The 26,916-nt window shown below is 35.7% G+C and overlaps 5 protein-coding genes across 13 annotated transcripts; 3 read left to right on the top strand and 2 right to left on the bottom strand.

The window, feature by feature from the left end:
* The first annotated feature begins 1,815 nt into the window (after positions 1-1,815).
* Positions 1,816-2,690, top strand: LOC111431155 (dof zinc finger protein DOF1.2-like). The gene has a single exon (XM_023067709.1). It carries the CDS (start codon positions 1,914-1,916, stop codon positions 2,562-2,564), a length of 651 nt encoding a protein of 216 aa, XP_022923477.1. The 5' UTR covers positions 1,816-1,913; the 3' UTR covers positions 2,565-2,690.
* Positions 2,691-4,362: 1,672 nt separating this feature from the next.
* LOC111431144 (glycolipid transfer protein 3-like) lies at positions 4,363-6,745 on the top strand. Of its 2 annotated transcripts, XM_023067696.1 has the most exons (6): positions 4,364-4,600; positions 4,694-4,749; positions 4,847-4,977; positions 5,855-5,990; positions 6,062-6,205; positions 6,290-6,745. In XM_023067696.1, the coding sequence occupies exons 1-6, from the start codon at positions 4,465-4,467 to the stop codon at positions 6,323-6,325; spliced, it is 639 nt and encodes a 212-aa protein (XP_022923464.1). In that variant the 5' UTR covers positions 4,364-4,464; the 3' UTR covers positions 6,326-6,745. The 2 variants fall into 2 exon arrangements, with proteins under 2 accessions (XP_022923457.1, XP_022923464.1); XM_023067689.1 differs by having other exon boundaries at positions 4,363-4,600; positions 6,062-6,745.
* A 461-nt stretch (positions 6,746-7,206) lies between these two features.
* On the bottom strand, positions 7,207-12,909 carry LOC111431118 (protein LAZ1 homolog 1-like). Of its 3 annotated transcripts, none has more exons than XM_023067654.1 (9): positions 12,772-12,909; positions 11,549-11,786; positions 11,051-11,107; positions 10,213-10,321; positions 9,370-9,554; positions 9,188-9,276; positions 8,780-9,035; positions 8,003-8,248; positions 7,207-7,914 (listed from the first exon to the last, which is right to left on the bottom strand). In XM_023067654.1, exons 2-9 carry the CDS (start codon positions 11,762-11,764, stop codon positions 7,618-7,620), a joined length of 1,455 nt encoding a protein of 484 aa, XP_022923422.1. In that variant the 5' UTR covers positions 11,765-11,786; positions 12,772-12,909; the 3' UTR covers positions 7,207-7,617. The 3 variants fall into 3 exon arrangements, 2 of the variants coding, with proteins under 2 accessions (XP_022923422.1, XP_022923430.1); XM_023067662.1 differs by lacking the exon at positions 12,772-12,909 and adding an exon at positions 12,494-12,635; XR_002708446.1 differs by having other exon boundaries at positions 7,600-7,914; positions 8,003-8,208.
* Positions 12,910-14,114: 1,205 nt separating this feature from the next.
* Positions 14,115-20,270, bottom strand: LOC111463408 (vacuolar protein sorting-associated protein 45 homolog). Its single transcript, XM_023107342.1, has 13 exons — positions 19,950-20,270; positions 19,074-19,275; positions 18,882-18,961; positions 18,243-18,470; positions 17,952-18,077; positions 17,789-17,869; positions 17,553-17,694; positions 17,281-17,459; positions 16,647-16,802; positions 16,254-16,361; positions 16,036-16,157; positions 15,116-15,247; positions 14,115-14,668 (listed from the first exon to the last, which is right to left on the bottom strand). The coding sequence occupies exons 1-13, from the start codon at positions 20,037-20,039 to the stop codon at positions 14,608-14,610; spliced, it is 1,707 nt and encodes a 568-aa protein (XP_022963110.1). The 5' UTR covers positions 20,040-20,270; the 3' UTR covers positions 14,115-14,607.
* A 1,245-nt stretch (positions 20,271-21,515) lies between these two features.
* LOC111462743 (putative UDP-glucuronate:xylan alpha-glucuronosyltransferase 3) lies at positions 21,516-25,548 on the top strand. 6 transcript variants are annotated; one of them, XM_023106483.1, is made up of 4 exons: positions 21,516-21,864; positions 22,608-22,811; positions 23,313-23,923; positions 24,259-25,548. In XM_023106483.1, the coding sequence occupies exons 1-4, from the start codon at positions 21,806-21,808 to the stop codon at positions 25,287-25,289; spliced, it is 1,905 nt and encodes a 634-aa protein (XP_022962251.1). In that variant the 5' UTR covers positions 21,516-21,805; the 3' UTR covers positions 25,290-25,548. The 6 variants fall into 6 exon arrangements, with proteins under 6 accessions (XP_022962251.1, XP_022962234.1, XP_022962259.1 ...); XM_023106466.1 differs by having other exon boundaries at positions 22,605-22,811; XM_023106491.1 differs by having other exon boundaries at positions 21,517-21,864; positions 23,316-23,923.
* The last annotated feature ends 1,368 nt before the right edge of the window (positions 25,549-26,916 follow it).

Genomic DNA, 26,916 nt, shown 5'->3' with positions numbered 1-26,916 from the left:
TTAAAACACTATTTTCTATTTTTCTATTATTACTATTTTAATTTTTTTTATCTACTTTTTAGTAATGAATTTAAAATTTAATATTACTGAGAATTTAATATAAGCATTCTACGGAAACAATTCCGACATTATAATCATCATGACATTATATATATATATAGGCTAGATCAGGGTTTAGGACGAGGACGGATATGAGGAGCACAATCTCTAGCACTTGCTCCGTTTAGTTAATGGGGAGAAATCTCTCCACACTCTTTCTCTAATCTCCGTTTGAACGAGAATTTTCAATCCTGTTTAGGGTAGTTCTCCACATAGAATGAATATTTAAATTGACTTCTCTAACGTTTTAAACTCGAGTCATAAAATAACTTAACTCGAACAGAAAATTTATATGATCGGAAGAATGTGTCCAATTGAAATGAAGAATGTAATGAGTGAGAGAGCGTGGGTTAATGATGACGAGAATTTGAAACGTAGAAGTTAGTATATGTTTTTGAGGTCCAAATATAATGAATTCTTGCTATAAATATTTATTCACATTTATATTTCATGAAAATGATGCAAAACCCACCACGTGATTTCCAATTTCTCTCTTAAAACTCCACCACATATATTTTTATTTATTTTATTTTTAAAAATTCAACTACTTTTTATTTTTTAATATCTAATTAATAGTTTATATTAAAAAAATAAATATTATATATTAAAAACTCGGGAAGATTTACGGTAAAAAAAAACTCGATTCCACAAATTCTCCGTGGGATATCCCGTCTCCGTTCTGACTCTGCCCGATAGACATTACTACTCATTATCCACAAATTACCTCCTCAACAATTTACAGTGGAATATTCCATTAATATATTTTAGCGTTTACCGTTTAAAAAGATTAAAATTAAAATTAATTTATTAAAATATTTAAAAATTTTGAGGATTAATATATAATAAATAAGAGAGACAACCATAATAACAGACGTTAAAAAAGTTATTTGACCCTATAATTAATTGAGAGACAAAATAATGTGAACAACCTAGGATTAATGAACCCTAAACTATATAATTAAGATGATTAAATTTATTTAACGAAAATATGCCACGTAACCCGTTTAATCACGTGCTTTGCAAAATGATTATAATTTTTTACTTCTTAATTCCACAACTGGCAGCCCATTGTATTTCGAGCCGACCATTTTTTTTCAAAATGACCATTTTACCCTTCTCATAAATATCTTAACAACCCTAAAGATCGGAGAAATAAATACTTTTAATTGTTAGGTTATTAATTATAACATAAAATTTAAATTCTAATTAATTAAGTTTTGTATTTACATTATGTACAAAGATACAATAATATTAGTCACATGATTTAATTGAATATTCAGCTACATTTATATAAGGATATTTTAGTCATTTCATACACGGCTACCAACTAAGGTTTGACTAATCAGCTCCCATCACTTTCAAATAATGAAATTCTACCCAATGAAACTATGCCACGTGGATAATAGTAATAATATGATTTGAAATATTTTTTTGCCAAATTTTTTATTATATAAAAAGAATAAATTAAAACATTTTTTTTTTACCCAAATGCCAAATATTTTTAATTTAGTGTTTTCAGATTAGTTAGGTCAACCTGGGAACGGGCTCTGGACAATAGGAACATTTTAGCTTTGGGAACGGACTATGAATTCATGATCATTCCCTAGATTAGCCGATATCGGACTTTTATCGAACAATATGAACACGTAAATGTTTATAATTTTTTTTCTTTCCATACACACTCTCCCTCATGCACTTCCTTGGTCCGAACGACTCCCCAACACCCCACGTTTCTCTTCACACCCACCATCACTCTACATAATTCCCATCTTCTCCCCCACCTCCACATTCCCTTTCTCCCTCCCTCTCCTCCAATGTCCGATCACCACCAGATCTCCCATCTTCCTCCGCCGACGCCGCCGCCGTTCGCCGCCCATCTCCAACGGAAATGGAAGCCCCATCTCGAAAAAGCCCCCAATTGCCCCCGCTGCGCCTCCGCCAACACCAAATTCTGTTATTACAACAACTACAGCCTCTCCCAGCCTCGTTACTTCTGTAAATCCTGCCGCCGTTACTGGACCAAAGGCGGCTCCCTCCGCAACGTCCCCGTCGGCGGCGGCTGCCGCAAGACCCGCCGTTCCAAATCCTCAACCTCCTCCACTATCTTACCCAACGTAATTTCAACCCAAATTACCGAACCCTCTTCCCGATCCGATATTGATCTTGCTGCCGTTTTCGCTAAATTTTTAAACACCCCACCGAGCACAAAGTCCCATGTATCGACCAGCTCCCCGGAATCGACTGACCCATCAAACAATCTAACAGCGAAGAATCCCGAGATCTTCTTCGAAGAGCTATCCGATTTATTCAATCAACCCGAACATCGGATTACAAACGACTATGAAAATTTCCCATTTGAGTTACAACCCGAACTAACCATTGATGAACTATGGCCATCGCAACCGATCGAACAACTTCAAGAATGGGAATCTTTCTCGTGCAATTACAACGCGGAATTTTTGTGATATATCATTACATTATATACATTTTTCATACTCTTATGAAAAAAAGAAATTTATTCTATGGTAGATAGAACATAGGATTTTAATACTGTTACATTGAAAACTATATATTAAAATAAAATTTGTATGGTTTTATATTATTTAGATGAATAAAGTGTATATTATGCGAATGTAACGCTGCAACTAGAACATAGTCTTTTGTGAGATTAATTAAATCAATACCTATTAGGGTAATATTTATTATAAGGCATAACTATAGGGATGAAAAAAAAAAAAAAGTCAATAATATTGACTCATGGATCGTGCCTTCCCACTTCCTCTAGATTCACCTGTGATAAGGAATCACGGCTAGAAAGTAAGATTCAGATTACCCTGTTGATCGAATATCTAAAAGCAAAAACACCTGTTTGAGATTCGAATCACTCCACAAATAAAATCGATCATGTTTAGCTTGAATGATTTTAAACATGTCATCTAAACTATATAGAATTGTAAAGAACTTAACCTTTTGTTAGAGGAAAACACAAATGCTGTTTTTACTGCATTTTTTTAAATTTGTTCTAGGAAAATAACATACATGGTTTTATATAGCTTCAGACGAAGAATATATATTGTGAGTAATGAAGAGAATTAGTCAAGATTTGGTTACCTTAATCCTAATTAATTCTTAGTAATATTTGATAATCATATTAATTAAATAAATAAAAACTTGGTCAACTTATAATAGTAGTTAAGATCGTTCCAGTTGGGAACGGTTTAGATGAAACTAAAATTTAAATAATTAAATAATTAATTATCAATTTTCCGCCACGTCACCAATTAAAAAATATATAATTTTTAATATAATATTTAGGTTTTAGCTCCATAAAAATAGTCCCATAATTTTGTTCCATTTTTTTAAATTTTCTGCAACGTCTAAATAGTTTCATATAAATATATAAATTGGAACTTTCGCTCTTTATAATAATATAATATTTTTCGGTAAAATAAATTAGTTAATTAATACATTTTCATACATTTCAATTTAATTTTTAATTGGTTTATAAAGTTTGAAATTGTTTTTCAAATCATCTCTAATAAATTTAATATTAACCGACCTAATGGAAGGATGACGTGTAAATTAACCTATGCAGACAAAAAATTGGATGATATATATATATATATATATAATATATATATTTTTAAATGAATTACTGTGAAATCCCACCTCGAGAATTTTCTGAAACATTTTATTTCTGAGCAGAAAAGCTATTTTCATTTTCGAGTAGAGTTTGAGAGGAATGAGCGCCAGCAATAGGGGGTGGATTTCGAGATTCCACATCGACTGGAGAGAGGAACGAATGTTAGGAAGGACGCTAAGCTCTGAAGAGAGTGAGATCTCACATCGGTTGGAGAGGGGAACTAAACATTCTTTTATAAACTTGAAAATCTCTCCCCAATGGACGCGTTTTAAAAACTCTCCAAAGAATCCCAGAAGGGAAAAGTCCAAAAAAGATAATGTGTTAGTAGTGGACTTGAACGTTTACATTAATGAATTATAAACTAATTAGAAATCAAATTTAAACTTTAGACAAGTTAAAGCGAAGTTAAATTCAAACTTGGAGGACAAATTTAAACTTTGGACGAAAACGAAAACGGTACGAAAGGGGCTTGAAATTAGGGAATGAAATTAAATTATTATAAACTTAGGGACAAGAACAGTGTATTATGAAGGGAATATAAGAATTTTCTAAAACTTTATTCTTATCTTCTCACAGAACTTAATGGAATTATTAATACTAAAAATCCTGTTTCAAGATTCAATCAATTATTTAAGGCGAGAGGAAAGTGATAATTGAGGTCAACAATTTCTCAAGTTTCAGAGCTTTCTTTTCTGAGCTGCAGAAGGGTTTTGATTTGATACATGAAGAGGAAGAGAGCAGCGGAAATGGAGTCAGAAATGAGGTCTGCAACGGCGCAGCTTTCGGTGGATCATGCCGCTCCCGACATACCCACCAAGCCCTTTCTTTCTCTTTGCTATGTGATCCTTCGATTTCTGGGTATTTCTCTGTTCCTCTCTGAGAATTGTAGAAAGGGAATGGAATGGTTGTGTTAAATGGGGGATTTTGTTGTTGTTGTTGTTGCTGCTGCAGATAAGGTAGGGCCGACAATGGCGGTTCTCCGACAGGACATTCATCAGAACATTCAGGTAGAAACAGAGCATTAAAATGGGGAAGAACATGTGTGTGTGTGTGTGTGTTTATGCCTCTACTGATGATACTAAGTGGTGGTGGGTTGAAATGCAGAGGTTGGAGAGTGTGTATGAGTCTGATCCTTTGTTGTATTCGAATATGGTGGAAGTTTTGAAGAAAGAGATGAATGATGGAATTGCTAGGAACCTCACCAGTTGTAGCAGAGCCTTTCTTTGGCTTACAAGGTAGCTACTTGTGTTCATTCATCAGATTGTTGGTTGCTTCCTTGACTTCTGCTAACTGCTTGTGATGCAAATTGTTAGTTCCTAAGCTTTTGTTGTGTTCTGTGTGGTTGAGAAAAAATCTATTTCTGTAACGCCCTAAGTCTACCTCGAGCAGATATGGTCCTTTTTGGATTTTCCCTTGCTTTCACACCCTTATAAAAAGTGTTTCGTTCTCCTCCTTAGCTGATGCAGGGTCTCACAATATCCACCCTCTTCAGGGACCAACATCCTCCCCAACTGATGTGGGATCTCATAATATCTACCTCCTTCGGGGACCAACGTCCTCGTGGGCACTGTTTCCTTTTTTTCGATCGTGCTTTGTTCTCCTCTCCGACCGATGTGGGGTCTCACAATATCCACCCTCTTCGGGGACCAGCGTCCTCCCGAACTGATGTGGGATCTCACAATATCTACCTCTTTCGGGGACCAGCGTCCCCGCTAGCACTCGTTCCTTTCTCCAATCGATGTGGGGTTCTCTTTGGACTTCCCCTCAAAGTTTTAAAAACGTATCTACTAGAGAGAGGTTTTCACACCCTTATAAAAAGTGCTCTGTTCTCCTCCCCAACCAATATGAGATCTCATAATATCCACTCCCTTTGGAGCCTAACGTCTTCGCTGACACTCGTTCCCTTCTCCAATCGAAGTGGGTTCTCTTTAGACTTTTCCTTTCAGGTTTTCCCTCAAAGTTTTTAAAACACGTCTGGTAAGGAGAGATTTTCACACTCTTGTAAAGAATGTTTCGTTCTTCTCCCTAACTGATGTGGGATTTCACCGTTTCCTTGCCTCTTTTACGTGGAGTTGTTGATTAGGAGTTTTATGGAGCTATACTTCGATATAGGTCCCTGGATTTTACAGTGGCGTTACTAGAGAAGTCAAGAGAAGAACCTAGGCTGAGCATGGAGCAAGCAGTAGAGGATGCTTACAACCTTACTCTGAAGCCATGGCATGGATGGATTTCATCTGCTGCTGTCAAAGTATTGTCTCTTTTGCTTTTCTTTGCCATCATGGTACTTTTGTATAAACCAAAAACCTATGGTTCTTGTAGATAGCTCTGAAACTTGTGCCCGACAGTGAAAGGTTTGATCGTCTCCTAACAGCCAACGACGAACGAAACGACACCCTTGTGGAGGAAATAGACTCCTTCATTTCCCAGCTCTCACCTTTTCTAGAACACATCCATTCTATTCTGGTAAACCCAAGTATTCCTTTCAGCACTATAATCAATTTCATGACAGTTAACCAACCGAGAGTGTTCTTATGTGTCTTTTCCCAGAGACTGTACAGGTTAGATCGATTAAAGTCTGCCTAGAGAAGAAGTAATGGACAAAGGAATGAAGAATGGATCCTGAAGTTCTGACATTTTCTTGTAAATACACTGCCATACGTGTCACGGAAAAGTTTCCCTCTTTTTCAGATCTCACGTCAGTTGGGCGAAGCATTCTTTAAAAGGGGGTAAAAATCTCTCCCTAGCAGACACGTTTTAAAATCGTGAGGCTGACGGCAATACGTAACTAACCAAAGCAGACAATATCAGCTAGCGGTGACCTTAGACTGTTACATATTGTATTCATACACTTCTAATCTAAGTTTTCTTACACATGTAATGGTTAGGCTTGTAATGTAAGTAATCGAGTTTCTAGGCCTTACGTCGAATCTCTAATCTTCGATCGTGCTGTTTAGTCAATGGCAACAAAACAATTACCTCATAAAGATATGCTTCCTTTCTGCTTATTGTTCCAATCCCTTAATATATAGCTGACAGATGCTCAATCTGTTCCTAGTCCATCCAGAATAAACTAATATGTGAGGAAAAGTAGATATCAGTTCTAAGTTTTCAGTCAAAATGTATCATTCTTTCAACCTGAAGCTTCCTCATCTTCAATGGCTGCAGTTAACTTGATGGCCACTTTCACGATTCTGATGTTCTCCTGCAATTGTTTCATCATAAGTCCTGACACAATAATAATGTTAAAGAGTTAAAATATAAGGGATGAACTCAGTTTTCTTCCGGTTAATGCAAAATTTACCATTGTAAGATCATTGACACGCATCTCAATTTACCATTGTCAGCCAACAATTACCACGAACATCACTGACATTCAGCTTCACATTTCTAGTCGGTACCTCATTTCAATTATGTTTATACAATCCAAAAATGCCAGAAAAATAAAACAGAATAAACCTGAGATCGAAACAACAGCAAAAATTATGGTAAGTTCGCTGTTCTTGATTAGTGTATAAACAATATAGTTAACGAAGAGTTGCATGGAGGGGAAATCAGCGGTATTAACATCCCCCCCTACAATTGTTCAGTGGAAAGAGAAGAGTTTACTTAGATTTATAGCTCAAAGTCACCAGGTTTTCCCTACAGATGATAGAATCCAAAACCATCGTTTATTCCTTTCGTGTTTTCTCCTGTATCTGTGGCTAATTGGATGGGTTTAAGGTAACGGGTTAGCTCTACAAGGGACCAAGACTGGTACTTTTTGCCAGTTAATGTCCCCGCCATTGACATGTCTATTCTAAGCTAAGAATATCAGCATGGTTAAAAATCATGCCAACATATGAGTTTCGTCATTTACATTATACAAAGACACCATGTTATCTGCCGATTCTATTTCGAGAAGTGGAGGATTTTGATTGGGAATGTTGTCTCTTACAATTGGATATTCCACTGTCGCTTACACTGCCTTGAGTAAGATTTTCTTCAGGTTCAGAAAATTCTCTTGACCAGGAATTCAAAGGAATCAGATGACTATCATCCTTGGCGCTCTTCCGCTGCTCTTCATGCCGTTTAACATTTTCCGAGAACCGATGGATTGTTTTGTTAAGCTTTGCAATCCCTCTTTCAACTGGTTCAACAACATGTGTGACTGTATATCTCATGTCATCAGCAATCTGATGGGAAACAAAGCCACAGACTCATCAAAACGTGGGAATAAATGAGAAACCGAGGAAGATTAGAAAGAACAAGGTTAGGTCTTACAATTTCACCACTTCCAATGACAACATCCCGAACACTCTGGGGAAAATTCAAACGCTTCTCTCTCTCGTCATGGCGACTCAAGCGTATTTTAGTTGTCCTTTCAGAGTCTCTAACCTCCTCTGGATCCGGTGGCGTTCCTAAGGATGCATAGTCAGACAGCACAGCAACATTACGAACACATCTTTCTCCACGTTTATAAGGTACGGCTGGAAAGGTGTAAACATGTGCAACGGCAGCAATACCCATCTGAATGAGATATAATTTTAATTTACAACACTTGCGAGGATTTCATATGAAATTCAAACTTACAAAAGGATACCGGAGAACAAAAGAAGTTTTTACAATATAATAATGAGAGATTTAACATTCATGCAATCAAACTCGCTTAATTTCAGACCACAGGGAGTGTCCGCCGTCTGGCATAAGGGATGACACCAAGAATAATTTCATACCATAGTTGCAAAAAAAAAAAAAAAAAAAAAAAATCAAACTACCCTCAAATAGGCCTTAACAATGTTTACTTCTTCCCCTTGGAAATAGAGATGGTTCTCACTTTTGAACATGATGCCCAAGCGTTCCAATCAATGTTTAGCTAATACCATACTCTTGTGTATAAGTTTAACTCCAATGTCATCTCAAGTTTTGAAATACAGATCGCATATAGGTTTAACTGATCAATCATCTCAACCAAAAGAGCGAAACCAAGTAAAGGGGATGCCTAAAAGCACTACTGTAAGATAAATGGAGCAACCAGGCAAGAAATGTAGTCTCGCTCACCTCAATACATATTAGGTAATCTTGTATGCGTGTCTTCAGCTCCCGAGCCAAGGACCCTTTAAAAGCTCCTATGGAGAAAAGAAAGGCAACGGCAATTCCTTGCCACCAAGTGAGGAAAACAATTGACTTGAAAACAAGAAACTTTGCCAATGGTTTAATTGGTTCCAATTTGTCCTTCGTGACAGAATAGAATTGGAGAAGGCAATATAGGGCCCACGATTGACTAAAATTAAGTACAATTGCCAAGTAGGGATATCTGTAAGAAAACAGAACAGGTCAAAATCAATGCTCAAAGACTAGGAAAGGTTAGAACTAGCAGTTTTCTAAGTCCTAACTCCTGCAGAGAGGCTGAACTACGTTTGTCTACATTATAGAAAATTGAGATTACAAATGAAATAGGACACATACCCATATCTCCATTCAAACTTTCCTTCTCCATAAATCCCGAAACTTTCAAGAATCATTGCTAGGAGAGCACATATCATCTTCAATATCATCTGAGATGTTAATCAAGGACCAAAATCATGATATGAATCTGACATGAGCATATTTATTTCAAAAATAAGAGGAGCAAAATGATGATCACATACATATTGAACGATACCAATTTTCACCGCATGATAGAAGTCAGAACCAAGATACCAATCCCTTATGAACAAATTTAAGGGAAAAGGATGTTCTACAACCCCATATGCATATTTTTCCGTCAAAAGAGGTGTGCTAGAGTCGACAACAGTCTGACTTTCCATGAATTCAAGTGTACGTTTCTCACCACCTTTCAACCATATAAAATTTGTAAAAAGTTCAACATTATTTGAGGGCATTAAACAAATCTCGTAAATTGAATTAATCACCCATCAAAAAATTTTAGCGTCTCACAGGACATGCATACAACTAACACACGCCAAATACCAAGAGCATTAACATAAAATGCAATAAAGAAATTCTCCGTGAGATGGGGGAGAATGGAAACTTCCAAAAAAGGAAAATTGCGGAGTACTTTTTCAGCTGATTTCCAAACTTGAACACAACAATCAGAGAGAGAGAAGAAAGTTTAACAACTGTATGGCCATTCAATTATGATCACCTTTTTTATTTTGAGAGGAAGATGAAGTTGACTTCTTTAAAATTTTACAAAATTGTTAGCTCAACATATAGAAATTGATGCAAATTGAACAGATTGTATAAAACTACTGCAATGCAATTTTTTCTTTAAAGAAACTACTTCATTGAAAATATAAATTATACTAGAGTATAGGGAGGAAGGCCTGAACCTGTACAAAGGAAAGTGAAACAAAGAGCCTTACAATTAGCACAAAGAGAAGAAAAATCATAGGTACAAAAATGTTTGGACTAACTGCACAAAAAAAAAAAAAAAAAAAAAAAAAAAAAAAAAAAAATCGACACATATAACTGCGATATGATAAACGTACCCAAGCAAGCAATCAGGTATCTTCCAAAGCAATATAACGCAAAAGCCTCATAGCAGTCCCGTATCACTTCACAGTTGAATGCAGCATTTGAATTTAACAATGACAGGAACTGCAGCAAAAATAAAAAATAATTGCACAAAAATAAAAATAAAAATAAAAATAAAAATGCAAATAAATCGCATTCCAAAACTTCTCCTACCAACAAAAGCCAACAATATTAAACAAGCTTCATTGTATAAATAAAATTTCAAAAAGGAAAAACACATCGAATTGGCACAAAGGAACCTTAAATTGTAATTACAAGAGGGCACAGAGTTTCATCGACTAAAAGCAACAAAAGTGAGATTGTCCAAAAAATGACTAGAGGATTCTTCATCATTGATGAGGTACCATCCTTTTTTTAAGCAAGAGATCCCAAAAGGAAGTCCTACTAAAATGCAGCCCAAAATCATCTTGTCTCTTCGGGAAAAATGCCCCAACAATTACATGGGAGGAGACCAGTGATTTTGAAGGAAAGACAGTACGCCAATTCAAAGAAAGAAAACTATTGTCCCAAAATTTAGTACACTGACAAGAAAAAAAAAGATATTGAGATTCAAAATCCTCAAGAGCCCAAGAGTGCATCACCTAACCATCCAACCACAAGGGAAGCATGTTACTTGGAATAAATGCACTTGCTGAATCTTTTTAGCCCTTGTTCTAATTAGAATGCAACGATATATGTTGGACTAGCACCATACATTAAAGATTCCCAACCATTAGGAGCAATTAAAATAAAATAAAAAACTACAAAAATAAATGAAGAATAAAAGAATAAGGGAATTAGAATTCCTCTCACCGATTCTATAGAGTAAACAGGAACCATCAATATAAGACCAATCAGAAACTTCTGTTCCTGAAAGAAGGAAGGTACTCTGTTAATCAACAGAATAGTGCCAAAAGAACTTATAATATGATAGTATCATTTCACAAGTTAAGCAAAAGATTAGAAAATGCACAAGTTTATGTACATCCCCTATATTCAGAAGGACAAAGGTGTAAAACTCCAATTAGCTTCACTCTTCACACTTCATATTCTTTTCACATCTATGTAACCAGAGTTATCTTTTTTAGTCAGAGAGTAACTACAGATGATCATCTAGACTAGTAGAAGATATATAGTTAGACGTCAAAATGAAATCCACCAATGCTAATACACTTAGTATGATTGGACGTAGGCATCTATCCCACCCAAGAAGTAAAGTAGAAGAGTTCAAACAAGTGACAAGAATTTAACAAAAAGATATAACATAACTAGTACTTCGGAATTCCAATCAAATGAAGGAACAAAACAAACCTCTGGTTGATTATAAGAAGCTAAATGCTCAATGATGAGAAACGTGGACAGAACAAGTGCAACAAGAACAAATACGCCAGCACTGAGAATTGTCCAGCTGAAGTTAGGTGCTGCTTCGGTGCTTAGATTCAGCAACCACATCTTTCTTGATCTACTAGAGGATTCCACAATTTTGAATAGAATAAGAAAAGTATAGAAGAACATCCTCCATCCCATCAAGCAAAAATGTTTGAAGAATCTGGTTCAATAAGAATGTGTTTGATCAAAACCAACTTATTAACAAATCTTGTAATGTCTTATTCTACAATTAATTTTTCTCCCAGATTACTACTAATTTGATCTCAGAGAAAAATGGGACAAGCCCTTTCAAAGTAAAAAATGCAGATTGTCCTGCGATAGATTATACTGAGACTTCATTGCACTCAAGGACCAGCCAATGGAAGACGACACGTTGATCGTCTAAGACCGAAGATATACATAAGACCTAAAGTCAAAATGTTCTAAATACCCAGAAAATGAACAAAACTACCAGGAAAAAAAAAAAAAAACCATGGGAGAAGACACTAATATAAGAATGTTAGATACATAGGCTACACAAACAATTGCTTTGACGTAAGTCAACTCCCACCAGTGGTTGGGCAGACTCAGAAGACTCCCCGTGGAAAATAAATCAATATGTTCCGTTTTCACTTAAGACAGCGATCGATGTTGCAGCAAAGGTAATCATCCCTCACAGATTAGCATGCAGATGATATTTCGAGTAATGATCATAAGTTAACACAAAACTACGAGAGCACGCGCGATTCAACGCTAAAAGTGACCATCAAGTATATAAAAATAAGATCCTCTGAACAAGATACACGATAGCTAGCAGTCTTACACAGTGTAGACTTCAAACAATAAAATAAAAAGATTCAAATTAGTGTTTATCACTGAAAATTCAACCTCTGACAGATGCTTCAAGTCACAGTTCTCAATAACTGAAAGTTCAAGAACAGCGCTCCTAATTACCCGCCCGCCGCGCATAGAGTAATCACATCAAGTCTCAAAACTCAACACCGGAGCTAAGCCCTAGAACACCGATTAATCTACAAGTAGCGACCTCAAAGGCTAAAATTACACGAATGGAGGAGAGACATTACAAGGAAACAAAATACAGCCACAACACTTCACAGAAAACGAAAGAGAGAGAAGGGAGGTGGAGAGAAATTATCAATACAAACCTGCGGAGGAGATTTCCCGGTGAAAAATCGATGAATATGTCGGGATAATATCAATCCGCCGGAGGAAATATCAAGCCGTCGGTGCGGTAATTGGGAACAAAGAGACGAGAAAATCGGCGGTTGCTTCGGCAATCGGAAACGTGGTTTACAAATTAAAGAAGAAATTAAAACGACAAGTCGGTGAAAAAGCGAATAGCACAGTAGAATTTCAGCCGTTGATTGAAGGGCCCACAAGTGAAGTTGGAGGGCTCCGATGGGCTGTTACGGGTTAAAGTTCGGCGTCCTTAGCTTAGCTGCCATGATGTAGACGGCTTATTTGCTTCGTATGTAACGGCGTTACGAGTCATGTGACGTGGCTGCATGGAATTATTTCTAAATCCACGTCATCTGTGAGTGAGACAAAATGGGATCGGAGTTGTCACCTACCTACGTAGCTAGGGTCCAAAAGAGAATTATTTAAATGTATTTCGTTAATTTTAAATTTTGACCTCTAAAATTGCTTTTTTTTTTTTTTTACCATTTTGAGTCTAATAAAAATTTCACATTAATTATTCAGATTTTAATGTTTATACCATCACATGTTTAATTTTTTTTTTTTTTAACCATTTTGAGCCTAATAACAATTTCACATTAATTATTCAGATTTTAACATTTATACCCTCAAATGTTCTTAAATAATGTAATTAATAAGCTATGACATGAGCTATGACATGCATAAGTACTACTCCACGACGTCATTACCCTACGATTAATAGCTCAACAATCAGCTAGATCATAAAATCAATTATAGATGTCTTATTGTTAGATGTCTTATTGTAAGAAGATTATAAAAAAGTCTTGGATGCTAAGCCACCTATACTCTAATATTTAAGTCAATTCCGAGTTTAAAACAAAGCTTAGAAACATAAAAGTGGGTACTTTCAAAGCTTGCTTGGGAAACGATGCTACTCAAGCTAATCTTTGTTTCTAGGCTCTTAAATCATTACTTAAGCGGTTACTCAATCACGTTCTTACTCACGTATCAAGATCTTTGTTCAACTAGATCATCAAACCAACTCCATCTTAGACATAACGAACTAGACCAAGTCATATGCAGAACAGCTGCATGAGCTTTGATCGACCCACGTGGGGCCAGCCAAACATCGCCATTTAGGTCAGCCAATCTAAGTCGGTCACAATAGAGTCTCTCATTTAACTGAATATTTTCCTTCCAAGTCTCAAGAACAACTTCTAGACAACTCCCATCTCTTCATATACAGAGAAACCTAATAGAGTGAAAGAAAATGTCTTTCATTATAACAAGAGTTCTTCCAACAAGAGAAGGAAGAGAAACGACAGACAAAAGAAGAAAAATAATACATCTGGGATTTTGAATAAGATCTTCTGAACATAATCTACATAATCTCTGTTAACTTTCCCAACTGACCTAGGATATGAAAGCGTATAATGTGCTATATATATGTATATATATATATATGGCATACCTCTAAATAGTGTACTCTACATCTGCCGGACTTTCATGCTTCCAAATATACAAAAAGAATGGGACATGTTTCAATACGCCACGAGTGGGACATTTGTTCTAACATGATGAGAAGAAAATTTTAACTCACTTGCTAGCTCCTAACCCTGTTTATTGTTGAACGCTTGAGCAAATTGGTAACGAACAATGACATCTGAGACTGAGGCTGGGACCTTGGGATTCTGATGGTAAAGCATATTTTCCAGGACTCCCTCTTCCTTCTTCTATCATCTGCAATCATGTAGTGTAACTGGCAGCAACCAAATGAAAACCTCCCATAATCGGATTTGTTACTTTGCGAGATCTGTTGAGCTTTAAATCACAGAGGCGCTTGAACGAGATATACGCTGAGCTTCTTCCAAGTCCTTCAAAAACCTATACCAGCCAAATGGTGACATCATGAAAATAACTACTTGCTCAAAGTGTTTGCAAGGAGATTATATAGTAGGTTCCAATATGGAAACCAATAAACTTGTGTGGTATGAGAGTTCTGCTTCTTGTTCTTTTTTCTTGTTCTTTCCCTTTTTTTTTCTTCTTATTTTTAATTTTTCGAGTGGTTGGAGATTGTGAGTTATGATTACTGCAAGAGTACTTGTAGGACCGTCGATTACTTAATTACTCTTGCAACCACCTCATCCAACTAATTATAGCAATAAGATTCATATCATAAATAGACACAAACCGACTCATATAGACAGAGTATGACACTATCCTGGATAGAAAATTTTTAACATGTTTTCCATCTAGAATCCAGATAAAAAATTGGAAAGTGATAATAACGCATAAAATAGATCATGAAATCAAGTAACCATTATTGCTCACCTCTTAGAATTTAGAACGACAGAACCACCCAGTATAAAACGTATTCCAGAAGTAGTTGCGTTTTGTAAAGCTACCGCACGTGACTCCTCATATGTTGTCCCACCTACAATAAAAATGATGACTTCTTGGGGCCTGTTTCAGAACAAAGTAGCCAAGTTCAATTCATAAATTCTAACAAAAGATTCTTTCTATAAATAGAGCATAAAATTATTTTTATTCAGAAAAATACAAAAGGAAAGCCCTACTATGATCATCTGATTTTCGTTTAGAGGTCATGGCAGACTCCCTTTGCTGTGGTCAAGTTACAGCCATTTTATGGAGACTGACACGAGAGAAACAAAACAATATTTGAAGGGGAAAACATGAAAAGGAACATTTTTTGCTACCTAGTTAGTATCTTTGCTTAGGTCTTCTACTTCCAAAGTTTTTTGCAATTATGGCATGACAAATCTTTGCTAATTGAGAGACCTTTTTTAATCCTTCAGGCAAGTGGAGATATCTCATCTCCCCTATCTTGTACTTCTCTTTTGATAATCAAAATATTGTTTCTTGAAAAAAGAAAAAATATAATCTGATTCCAAAACGGCATATCAAATTCTTGAAAAAAATACTTTAAGCTGAAATGGACTTATAGAGCAGCCATCTGAATGCCCATTCAAACCTTTACCTATAATTAAAAAATCATCGTTCATAATAAGTTACTGTATGCTACAAGCATCAGAATTATCAACACACAACACAACACAGATTATCTAAATAAGGAGAGCTTTACGATACTTATCCATGTAAAAATGGCTTTTTATAAGAAACACAATCACAAACTGTATAACATATAATTTAATATGCAAAGAAATGAAAGTTCTAGCAATAAAAAGAAAAAAGGATAGACACTGAGACACACGCTCACACTAGCAACAAACCTTGCTTGCTGAAAGTGATTCCCAACAAATGGGTAGTCCATATCTCTCAATCGTCCTTTGATTATACTTTCCATGGTCTGGACCAAAAGAGGTTGATGCTGAGTGTACACGTTCTCAACCCCCTAAAGCATAAGTGAAGATAACAGTAAATAAGCTACCTAAATCGCAAACTAGAAGAAATTAAGCAGTTCTTTTATTTCTATGAGCATTGAGCATACCTTTAATCCACGAGCCATGTTACGAGCAATATTCAAAAGATCTCGATTCCCATAAAGATCACCCGTTCTCTTATCAACACCAGCTTGTTTTAAAAGAAACTGGACAAGCTGTCATATCACGTTGTTGAGCACATCAAGATAATTGAAGACTAGCCCACTAGTTATAGCATAGAATATGAACTACATTGTGATAATAGTCTGCCATAGGATGACTAGTTTCTTACAAATAGAGGATGAAGAAACAGAAATCTTTTCAAAACCCAAGAAAAAGATATAATGAATCGGCATAGCATAAATAATACTCATAAAATAGTCCAATGTGTTTAAAATCTTTAAATAGAGAAGTTGAAGTTCAAACAATTGGTTAAAAAAACGCTTAAATGTATACATTACCCCAGTTTTATATTTTGCAGAACGAGAAGCCAGTTTGTTGAAAAGCTGCATCAGTTGAACAGGGCTCTCTTTCTCATACCGTAAGGCATACAGCATAACTAGGCGCACACGGTCTATATCAGAAATATTCTCATTGTTCAAAAGATTTGTTACAGCCTGAAAAGGACGAGAGCAGAGGAAGTGACGATGAATGTAGCAACTAAATCTCATCAATTAACAATCTCATAGCTAATCAATAGTTCCACACTAATGTCGGGAGGCTCAAACCTTTTATAGACCATTGGCACATAAGAAACAAAAACGCAAGTTAGAACTATGAAATAAAAAACAAGGAACAGATTTTAAACAATTATTTCAATCATAATAACTGCCTCAAAAATTAATGTATCTGATTCTTATAATATAGACAAAAACAAAAATAAAAACAAAAGACAATTCACAGTCTTTAACTCTCCTATCTTCCTTCCAGAAAAATAGCAGAACCAGATTATAGTCCTCAAGTATCATGTGAAGTAAGTCACAAAATGGATGTCCAAGAAAACATGAAGATGGGACAATGACAAGATTTACAGATAAGAGAAAAAAAATACAACTTATATTCACAAAAGAAAAGCAATGAAGAAAATATTATAACCTCAAAAGCAGCCACTTGCCCACCATTGCAAGCCAATTCCTGTTCTGTCTGTGAAACTAACATAAGCTTTCTCTCCTCTACTATTTTACTCATTTCTGTCACCAATGTCACGTGCTTTGAAACATTACCGTGCATTTTTCTGTACTCCGGATAATTATCAACAAACTTGGCCATGTCCTCTGCAGAAAACGAAGCATTAAAAACAATTTAGTCCCCTTAGTTGATCCTCCACAAATACCTAGGAAGAATTTCAAACTTTATTTCATACAAACCTATTGTTTGTATGTTCTGGTTACTTTTGGCAATTTGCTGGAAATCATCCACCAACTTCTTGATATTCATCCCAATATCTCCAAAATTCTCATACATGTTAGCTTTATAAAATGAATCTTGTTCTGATGATAGCACAACCTCCTGCATGACCCCAAAGGCCAAGCAAATTGTCAACATGTTTAATTGTCTAATAGAAAATGTAAGCTAGTGCAGAGTAGAAGAGTGAACTTTATACCTGTTGGTCCTTTGAAGACTTCCCAATGCTTTTCAAGTCCACTTTATTGTCTTGAATACCTAGCAATTCATGAACCATTGCCTAGAAAACATAACTATGAATAACCAACACAAGCACGTAGAAACAATGAAGCAAAAAGGTAATTTTTTTGTGACCCCAATACCTGATAAGTCCATTGATTCAGCAGGGGAGTCAACGGGTCATCCCTCCTATCAATTACCAGCAACAAAGGGGAAACTTCCATTCTTCGAAAATCAAACAGACCACTTTCTTGCTGATACATAAGTTTCTGGCCCATCAGAAACAATATATATTAGAGAACTTTAACACTTCAAACTTGTGAAAATAAAGCCTCAAATAAAAAATACGAATCTGAAGTCATGAGACTGCTTCTATGGAAGGGTTAACTGACAAAATGTCAAAATGCAACTTGGAGTATTAAGAATTTACGTACTGATGTTTCCTGTGCTATCCTCCTGGCAATATCAGAAGTCCTTTGGTACCGAATAACAGGTCTTTGTTTTAGGGCCAAGAAAAGTGCTGCAATGCCATCTACAACTCGGTCACAGAAATGTTGCAAACTTGGAGGATCAACAACTGCCGGGATCATGTATCTATGGTTTGATGCCATGTTTAAAGTGAAATGATATGGATCAATGGCCACAAAATCCGCATAAAACTCCTGCATGACCATTCCACAATTATGTGTGATTATCAAACTTAAATCTAACATATGAATACAATACAACTCTACAAACCAACTATACCAGACGACAAACAAAATAAGTAGAGAATGGAGTTTTAACTCTAAGCCTAACGACAAGGCTCAATGACATATAATAAGGTTCATACCATTGACAAACTAGCCAGCTATTTTGACGTAGTACAACAAAGGGGAAGGACCAGGATTCCACAAAACTATTCTACTTAAGAACTTCACGTGAATTATCCTTCCCCAAGTTCATACACATATAAGACTTCTTTATGAACACAAATTTGAAAGGGTCACCAAGAAGATTATTATTAAAAAAAAAAATTGATGTTCTCTGGCCATGACTTGCGTCTTATATAATTCCTGTAGAAGAAAAATTACCACAACTTGCTGGACAACATCCTGCTCGTCTGAATCAGCAAGTATATGAATCTGAGTTTCCTTCAAAATGTTGGAGAAAACTGCAATTCAGATATACAGAAGAATGATTAATGTATCAATAGCAGCTTATATTATCAAGTCTCGAAGTTACTTGCATAAGCCAAAAATCCATGAAAGATATGAAGAACTCACAGAGATGATACTCCCCAAATCTAGGATTAGCCAGCTCACGACGCAAAAGCTGTACATTCTCTGATGTTGGTCTGAGAAAGCAAACCGCTTTAAGATGGTACATGGATTCTCTTGACATAGAAATGGTATCTACCAATTCAACCAAAAAAACTTCTCTTTGAAGAAGTTCCGACTGTGAGTACACCACACTAACAACACTGACCTGAAACCAAAATTAATAACAACAAAAGTTGATCCTTATGATGTAATCGTTGCATCATCACCATGAACACTCGGAGGGGGTCTAATTCTAGCATGATTGTAATATATGATACAATGCCGCCAATTTTACATAACAACTACGTACTTATTCAACAGCTAGATAAATCGTTACACATCAGAAATCAGGAAATGAAAATTTTAGAACAGAGTAACTTACGCAATGCCTATCTAAAAGCTCAAATTTCACGGACTATGGCACTAAACGTTATCCAGCAGAACTGGCAATCAATATTTCAATAAAAGAATAATTCGTTACAATCTAGACTATTTGATCAAAATCAATATTCAGCACGGTCATGATATAAGAATTGATAATTTCTTTCGTTTGGAATCTATTACCCCTCCAGCTCCACGCTCATAAAGAGATAAAGCAATAATATACAAAAATTATACGGAGCAAATTATCGAAGTATGCTCTGAAATACAGCTGAAGTATTCTATAATACAAAATTTTCGCCTTCTTCAGACTAATTCAGTACTCAGAAAACTGAAACAAGATTGCCTCTTCCCCATCCCCCGAACCGGAACAAAATTTTCACAACTTCTTCCTTTTCTTCTCCTCGATACCAAACAGAAAGAAAATTGAAAGAGTAAAATAGATATGATGGCGCGTACCGTCTGAGAATCAAGGATGAGAACCTTCATGCCGGAGATGTCCTGCAACATCTTGTTGATATAATCCCGAACGACCGATATCAGCACCATTTTTAGCTCGTAATCCTTCAAATAAACAGTCCTGATCCCGACACCAAACACGGCGACTGTAGTGGTTAGCGAGCAGATTCGGCGATATTAGGACGGAGAGTCTCAGATCTGCGACGACCGACGAGGGAAGAAACCCAAATTCGATCGTCAGTTGGTAAGTTGCCGATTAGTTTCGATGATCTCCAACACGCACCGTTTCGTTCACTCTTCCACTCTCCTCGAAAACTAATGCCTCTTCCGTTCTCTCTCAAGTACATAAAAATATAAATAAATAAAAATTAAAAACTAAAATAATAATTTTGAGAAACTTATTTTTATTTTTAAATTTGGCTAGGACAATATTTTTTTAATAAAATATGAATATAATTGAGTTTTGAAATTATATTTAGATCAAATTGATTTAAAACAAAATAAAATGATTTGTACAACACATTATCTTTTATGGAGATTTATAAATTAATTTTGATGGCGGTTTAGTTATATATATATATATACTTTTTCAACAAAAAAAAAAAAAAATCCACATTTTTATCCTTCAAATAATAAAAATAGAATAAAATAATGAAAAAAAAAGCTTTAAAAAAATCCCATTTTATAAATATTTGATTGCACTCTTAACTTCTAATTCTCAATGAACAAATCTATTTACAGTAAAAATCAATATTAATTAAAAATAAAATAACATTATATCTCTCAAACACAAAATATAAATTTAATATTAACTAAATTAATAAAAATATTCCACATCTAAAAAAATATATTTACTATAATTTTTTGGATTAAAAAATACCCTCCATCTTTATAAAAAACAGTAAAAAAGTCAATATATAGACGAAAATCATCTATCGACACCTCATAAATTATCTCTAAATATTTAAATTTTACTCTTAATCAAGGAGTATTTTTTATACATAATATTAACATTAAGCTACAGACTATTGTCCAAGTTTATCTCATCTTCTTATGGATTGACTCAAATTTGTTCTGTGTTAAAACTTTTGTATATAGTTTCACCTTAAACTTTTCTCCGATTTTTATTTTTTATTTATTTTTAATTTTTTCCATGACATCACATCAATATAAAAACGAGAAAATAAACTTAATTTTCAAAAAAAAAAAAAAAAGTAAATAATGGTAGGTAGAGTAGACTCAAAATCATTTTTAAAAAAAAAAAAAAGTCTTTGGAAATTTAATCTATTTTTATGAACTTTTTATTTATTTTGGGAATAATTAAAATACGTCACTGCCCTTCCTCTGTCGGCATTGGATGAATTTTAGTCTGTTAAATACAATTCTTTTTCTATATACCCAATGTGTTATAATTTAATAATAATAAGGTGTGTATTGACATATTTTAAAATTTTAGTGTTACTTTATAATTTTTATTGGCTGATGTAAATTAATTAATTAACTTTTTATTTTTTTTAATTTTTTTAATTTTTTTTTTGTAAAAAATAAAGTATTAAAAATTTCCCAAAGACAGTTGGGCGGCCTTATTTCAACTTCACCGCCATGGATTTTTCTTCTTTTAATCTGTTTTCTTCTCTCTGCAACTCCCTCACCGTCAACCTATGAACTCGGGATCCGATGGCCATGTTTCAATTTCTCGTATCAGGCGTTGAACCTTTTCCTTTTTGGTGAATTTGATTGCTGTTGTTCTTTTCTTCTACGCGTTTACTTTCCTGGATTTTTGGGTTTTTGTTCTTCGGGTTCCTGGGATCAGAAGAAGCTGAGTTCCTGATGCGGTAGTGTTGTAGCTGTTGAAGATGAGAGCGCTTCCCCTGAGCCCCACTGAACCTAGATATCGATTGTTTTCTTCTACTAAGTGAGTATCTCTCGCCGCCCGCGAAATCATCATTTCTTGTTCTTTTTCTTAAGCTACTCTGGAATTATTGCTCAGTTTTGCTCCTAAATGTATGTGTTGACTGCGAAGTTCGATCTTCATTTTCTTGATGAACTTCAATTCTTTAGTTTTCTCACTTGCATTTTGTTGCATTTTGCTAATTTTGCGTCAATGAGCACCCCGCCAACAGTGTGGGAGCTTACAGGTTAAGATTTGCATAGTAATTGGGGGGATTTCAGCGGTTAGAGGTTGTGGAGGTTGAGTTATCAGTTAACTAAACGAGGAAAATGAAATCGAAGTTTGAACGTAATGCGATTTATGAATGCACTAAATTTAGAAGGCAATTTAACTACTAGTTAGGGATCTAATATGGGAAGCTTTCTGCTATCTGCAATTATTTCTTAATGATGTCTTTCCCAAATTAGTTTTTTTGTTCCGTTCCTTTCATAGATTTAGCTCTTACATCCCTCTCCCTCCAACTCCTTATTAAGCAACTTATAGATCCAATCAATAATTAATTTCAGCAATTTCAGAATGCATACGAATTGCTGCTCTGAACTGTATGTTTGTCTGTTCTTCTTGGAAATTGCAACCAATTTTTAAACGATTTTTACTATAGCTCGACTGTCCTTATTTCTTTGTTCTATACGGGGTGTTCTTTTACTATCTGAATGAGTGGATGTGTGAAAACTTGCTAATATTGTCTTGAATGTCTTCTGAAGCAGTGAAGAAACAAGCAAGAGAAGGTTCCAAAGAATTAAAGATTTCAAAGTTGTTGAGAGGGCCCTCCACATTCCTTTTCGTGATAGGGTTTTGAACTGCAAACCTTCGTTAAAACTCGTGCTGGTTATTATTGTATTAGGAACCATAGTGACTCTCTTCCATTCACCTGCAGTTCATGTTTCAGATCATCCATTAAAAGGATCTCGGTAGGCCATTTTTATTACTCAATTTGCTTTGAAGTGCTTTTGTAAAATTCAGCTTGTTATATTTCCCAAATGTTATAGTATCTCTATATTCAACTTCCTAGCTTTAGTGGTTATGAGAAATAAAGAAGAAATGGAAAGGAATGTTAATGGAGAATATGAAACTGGAAGAAGAAACACAAAATCAGGAAACTAGATAAGAAAACTAATGATGATAGGGGAATCTGTTGGTTGCAAATTATGTAGAAGGTTATGATAATCTGAACACATTTCTGTTAGGGATATGGCTCTTATCGATTTCATTATTATCTGGTTTTAGTTTACCTCATCTATCTTCTTCTCAAAGTAGGAGGTTGTGAAGTTTATAACCTTAACTTCTCTTTGAGGACAGTATTCTTGTGAAGTTAATATTTACCCGTGATAACTTGTGTGCTTGAAATTCTAGAATCCAGTTTTGCAATATTTAAGCGAGAAGCTTGGTGCTCACTTGTGAGTTCTTGTTAGCAGATGGACAGGTAGAGATGCTCGTTATATGTCCTTGTCAGAAGTCAACTGGGATGAGATTTCTGATGTTGTCGAGTCACTGACTGACCGGAACAAGTATCAGGGAATTGGTTTGCTCAACTTTAATGATAGTGAGGTTGACCACTGGAAAGAACTCTTTCTGGAAGCAGAGCATGTTGTTCTTCGTCTAGAACATGGAGCCAACAATTTAACATGGGAAGCCCTATACCCCGAATGGATTGATGAGGAAGAAGAGTTTGAGGTCCCCTCTTGTCCTTCTTTACCACAGCTTCAGATTCCTACAAAACCCCGTATAGATCTTGTAGCCGTGAAGCTGCCATGTGACAAATCAGGTCAGTGGACAAGAGATGTGGCTCGGTTGCACTTGCAACTTGAAGCAGCTAGGGTTGCTGCATCTGCTAAAGGAAATCGTTATGTGCATGTACTGTTGGTGACCGAATGCTTTCCTATCCCAAATCTCTTTCGATGCAAAGAGCTTATCACACATGAAGGGAATGTATGGCTTTATAGACCTAGCTTGAATATCTTGAGGGACAAACTACGGCTCCCCATTGGGTCATGTGAACTTTCAGTTCCTCTAAAGGCTAAAGGTACTTGCTATTACTTTATGCGTAATGTCCAAAACTTTTTTACTTCCTCTTTAGTTGTTATGGGATTGATATGTTCTATTAACTTACCTACTAGAGAAACTTCTCTTAGCATATTATCTCTATTGGGCTTACCCCAAAGACTCTACTAGTTTAATAGATAGGCTTGTTGTAGTCGCTCTTTGGGGCGCTTTAATCGTTAAACATCTGTTTATCAATTATATTCTGTGCATCAAACCTGGTAGATATGTACAGGCTGGAAATGCACAACAAAAATAAAGGATTAGGTGTGTTACTGCTATATTTAGTGACTGACCAACTAAAAACTTCGTGAGCAGAATACTTTTACTCAGAACGAGCAAACAGAGAAGCATATGCAACAATTTTGCACTCTGCACATGTATACGTCTGTGGAGCTATTGCAGCTGCTCAAAGTATCCGCATGACTGGTTCGACACGAGATCTTGTAATACTTGTTGATGAAACAATTGGTGAGTACCACAGAGGAGGCCTGGAGGCAGCTGGTTGGAAGGTCCATACCATCCAAAGAATCAGGAACCCAAAAGCTGAACGAGACGCGTACAACGAATGGAACTACAGCAAATTTCGTCTTTGGCAGTTGACAAGCTATGATAAGATAATTTTTATAGATGCTGACATGCTCATTCTTAGAAATATTGATTTTCTCTTTGAGATGCCTGAGATAACTGCAACAGGGAACAATGCAACATTATTCAACTCGGGAGTTATGGTGATCGAACCATCAAATTGCACGTTTCAGTTGCTGATGGATCACATCAATGAGATAGAGTCTTACAACGGTGGTGACCAGGGGTATCTAAATGAAATCTTCACATGGTGGCATCGCATACCGAAGCACATGAACTTCTTGAAGCACTTCTGGGAAGGTGACGAGGAAGAGAAGAAGGAGATGAAGACTCGCCTTTTCGGAGCCGACCCTCCAATCCTCTATGTCCTCCATTATTTAGGTAACAAACCATGGATTTGCTTCCGGGACTACGATTGCAATTGGAATGTAGACCTTCTACAGGAGTTTGCTAGCAATGTTGCACATAAGAGATGGTGGAAGGTGCACGACGCCATGCCCGAAAACCTGCAGAAATTCTGTTTGCTTCGATCCAAGCAAAAGGCGCAATTGGAGTGGGACCGAAGGCAGGCGGAGAAAGGTAACTTCACCAATGGTCACTGGAAAATAAAGATCAAAGACCCTCGTTTGAATACATGCTTCGAAGATTTTTGCTTCTGGGAGAGTATGTTGTGGCATTGGGGTGAAACAAACTGGACAGACAATTCTACTGTCACTCCATCTCCAAGTATCACTACTTCAGTTTCCCTCTCATCTCTGTAAACTTTTTTGTTTTTGTTTTACTTTTGCATTTATATTATACCTATGACAGTAGATAGAAGTGAAATTTACATATAGAGAAAGTGCTTCTTGTTCTTGTTGCTGAAATTCACCGTTCTAGTTTTGCCTCGATGGCTTTCTTGGGAAACTGCAACTCAGAGAAATGTAAGGAACTGTTCCAAGTGTTGTTTTCATCTCAGAAACAATTTGCTCCTGTTTCCTTGAGCAAATGCTTAGTAAATACTTGGTGCATAGATATGCATCTGATTGATGGTTTTCTTATGTTGTTACACTTTAGTCATATTTATGTTCTAGTCGATCACGGGTCGATTAAGTTAAATTTAGACGAGGTTAATATCATACAGCTACAGTATCATCCCTAACGTGGCGAATGGAGTTGTCTCCTCTGTAGAAGATGCATCCATTTCTAGACTAGCTCCAAAACATAGAATCCATAGAGTTTTCATTCGATTTACCGAGGAAGGAGGCCTAAAAAAGGATCTAAAATTGCAAGGCCTAAGCCTTTGACATTTCTGCGTCGAACTCTCAATGGGATATTTTAGAACTTTCTTTGTAATCACTCAAATCTATCATTAGTCGATATTGTCTTTTTTGGACTTTTCCTTCTAAACTTCCTCTCGAGATTTTAAAACACGTCTGCTAGGGGGAGGTTTCCACTCCCTTATAATGAATGTTTTGTTCCCCTCCTCAACCGACATGGGATCTCACATTCTTACTATCAACTTCCCAAATTCAAGGCCACCCTTTTCTTGTTTCAACGTCGTGTACTTGTGGGCACGAACGATATACTCATTCTCTTAACATCGAACGTTTAAAGCTAATGCATCTCCATATTATAGTTATGGTACCTTGTCTGCAAGGAGCAACGTGAGACCGACAGATGCAGGCATCAATTGGTCGTTGGTAGAAAAGGACCAATCAGCCTCTTTCACAGCGTGCTTGGTAGTGTAAAAAGATCTCAAGAAAAAAGGAAAGAAATGGTAGGACCACAAGGGTCGAAACGCCTCCTTTTTGTCGCCACCTTTAACTTTTATAAACACTCATTAATTAATTACCAATATAATTCATTAACAATCTTATTTTTTTCCACCAAAATTAATAAAAATATCTTTAAACGCTGTCATTATAAAACTTTCAAAAATTTTAATGATACGCTCAAACTTTAAAAAATGAGTTCAAAAATTGTGATGTTCCACGTTGGTTGGAGTTGGTTGGAGATGCGTGTGGAAACCTTTCCTTAAGAGATGCGTTTTAAAACTTTGAGGGGAAGGAAAAGCCCAAAGCTCGAAAGGAAAAGCCCAAAGAAGACAATATCTGCTCGGGGTGGATCTGGGTTTTTACAAAAAGTTAATACCCAGTTTCAAAAAACAATTTTATGAAAATAGTTAATACCCAGTTTCAAAAAACAAACTTTTATTAATAAATGGGACTATGTTTTAAAAATACCCATTAACTTTTAGAAGAAAATAATTTTTTTTTTATCGAGATCTGATGTATGAGAAGCAAATATACCGTTTTGGTCTGTATAATGACAGTAAGAAATTTTAATCGAAGGTATTAATGAAACTTTTTGCAAATCAAAATTATTTTCTAAACATTTTTAAAAATT

Source organism: Cucurbita moschata, unplaced genomic scaffold (genome assembly GCF_002738365.1).
Source record: "Cucurbita moschata cultivar Rifu unplaced genomic scaffold, Cmos_1.0 Cmo_Scf00002, whole genome shotgun sequence".
Classification (NCBI taxonomy): Eukaryota; Viridiplantae; Streptophyta; class Magnoliopsida; order Cucurbitales; family Cucurbitaceae; genus Cucurbita; species Cucurbita moschata.
The sequence above is the reverse complement of the archived record's forward strand: the minus strand, read 5'-3'. Positions and strand labels throughout refer to the sequence as shown.

Bases quoted from the DNA above. Each gene is read 5' to 3' on its own strand.
- LOC111431155 (XM_023067709.1), top strand. From the start codon at position 1,914: ATGTCCGATCACCACCAGATCTCCCATCTTCCTCCGCCGACGCCGCCG.
- LOC111431144 (XM_023067689.1), top strand. From the start codon at position 4,465: ATGAAGAGGAAGAGAGCAGCGGAAATGGAGTCAGAAATGAGGTCTGCA. The intron at 4,601-4,693 runs GTATTTCTCTGT...TTGCTGCTGCAG, and splicing joins TGTGATCCTTCGATTTCTGG to ATAAGGTAGGGCCGACAATG. The intron at 5,991-6,061 runs GTATTGTCTCTT...TGGTTCTTGTAG, and splicing joins TTTCATCTGCTGCTGTCAAA to ATAGCTCTGAAACTTGTGCC.
- LOC111431118 (XM_023067654.1), bottom strand. From the start codon at position 11,764: ATGGGATGGAGGATGTTCTTCTATACTTTTCTTATTCTATTCAAAATT. The intron at 11,108-11,548 runs GTTTGTTTTGTT...TCCTTCTTTCAG, and splicing joins CTTCTTATAATCAACCAGAG to GAACAGAAGTTTCTGATTGG. The intron at 7,915-8,002 runs GTAAGACCTAAC...GTTTCCCATCAG, and splicing joins TCATTGGAAGTGGTGAAATT to ATTGCTGATGACATGAGATA.
- LOC111463408 (XM_023107342.1), bottom strand. From the start codon at position 20,039: ATGGTGCTGATATCGGTCGTTCGGGATTATATCAACAAGATGTTGCAG. The intron at 16,362-16,646 runs GTAATGTATACA...GTGATATGACAG, and splicing joins CTGCAAAATATAAAACTGGG to CTTGTCCAGTTTCTTTTAAA. The intron at 14,669-15,115 runs GTGAGCAATAAT...TGGCTGGTATAG, and splicing joins GTCGTTCTAAATTCTAAGAG to GTTTTTGAAGGACTTGGAAG.
- LOC111462743 (XM_023106466.1), top strand. From the start codon at position 21,806: ATGAGAGCGCTTCCCCTGAGCCCCACTGAACCTAGATATCGATTGTTT. The intron at 22,812-23,312 runs GTAGGCCATTTT...AGTTCTTGTTAG, and splicing joins CATCCATTAAAAGGATCTCG to CAGATGGACAGGTAGAGATG. The intron at 23,924-24,258 runs GTACTTGCTATT...CTTCGTGAGCAG, and splicing joins AGTTCCTCTAAAGGCTAAAG to AATACTTTTACTCAGAACGA.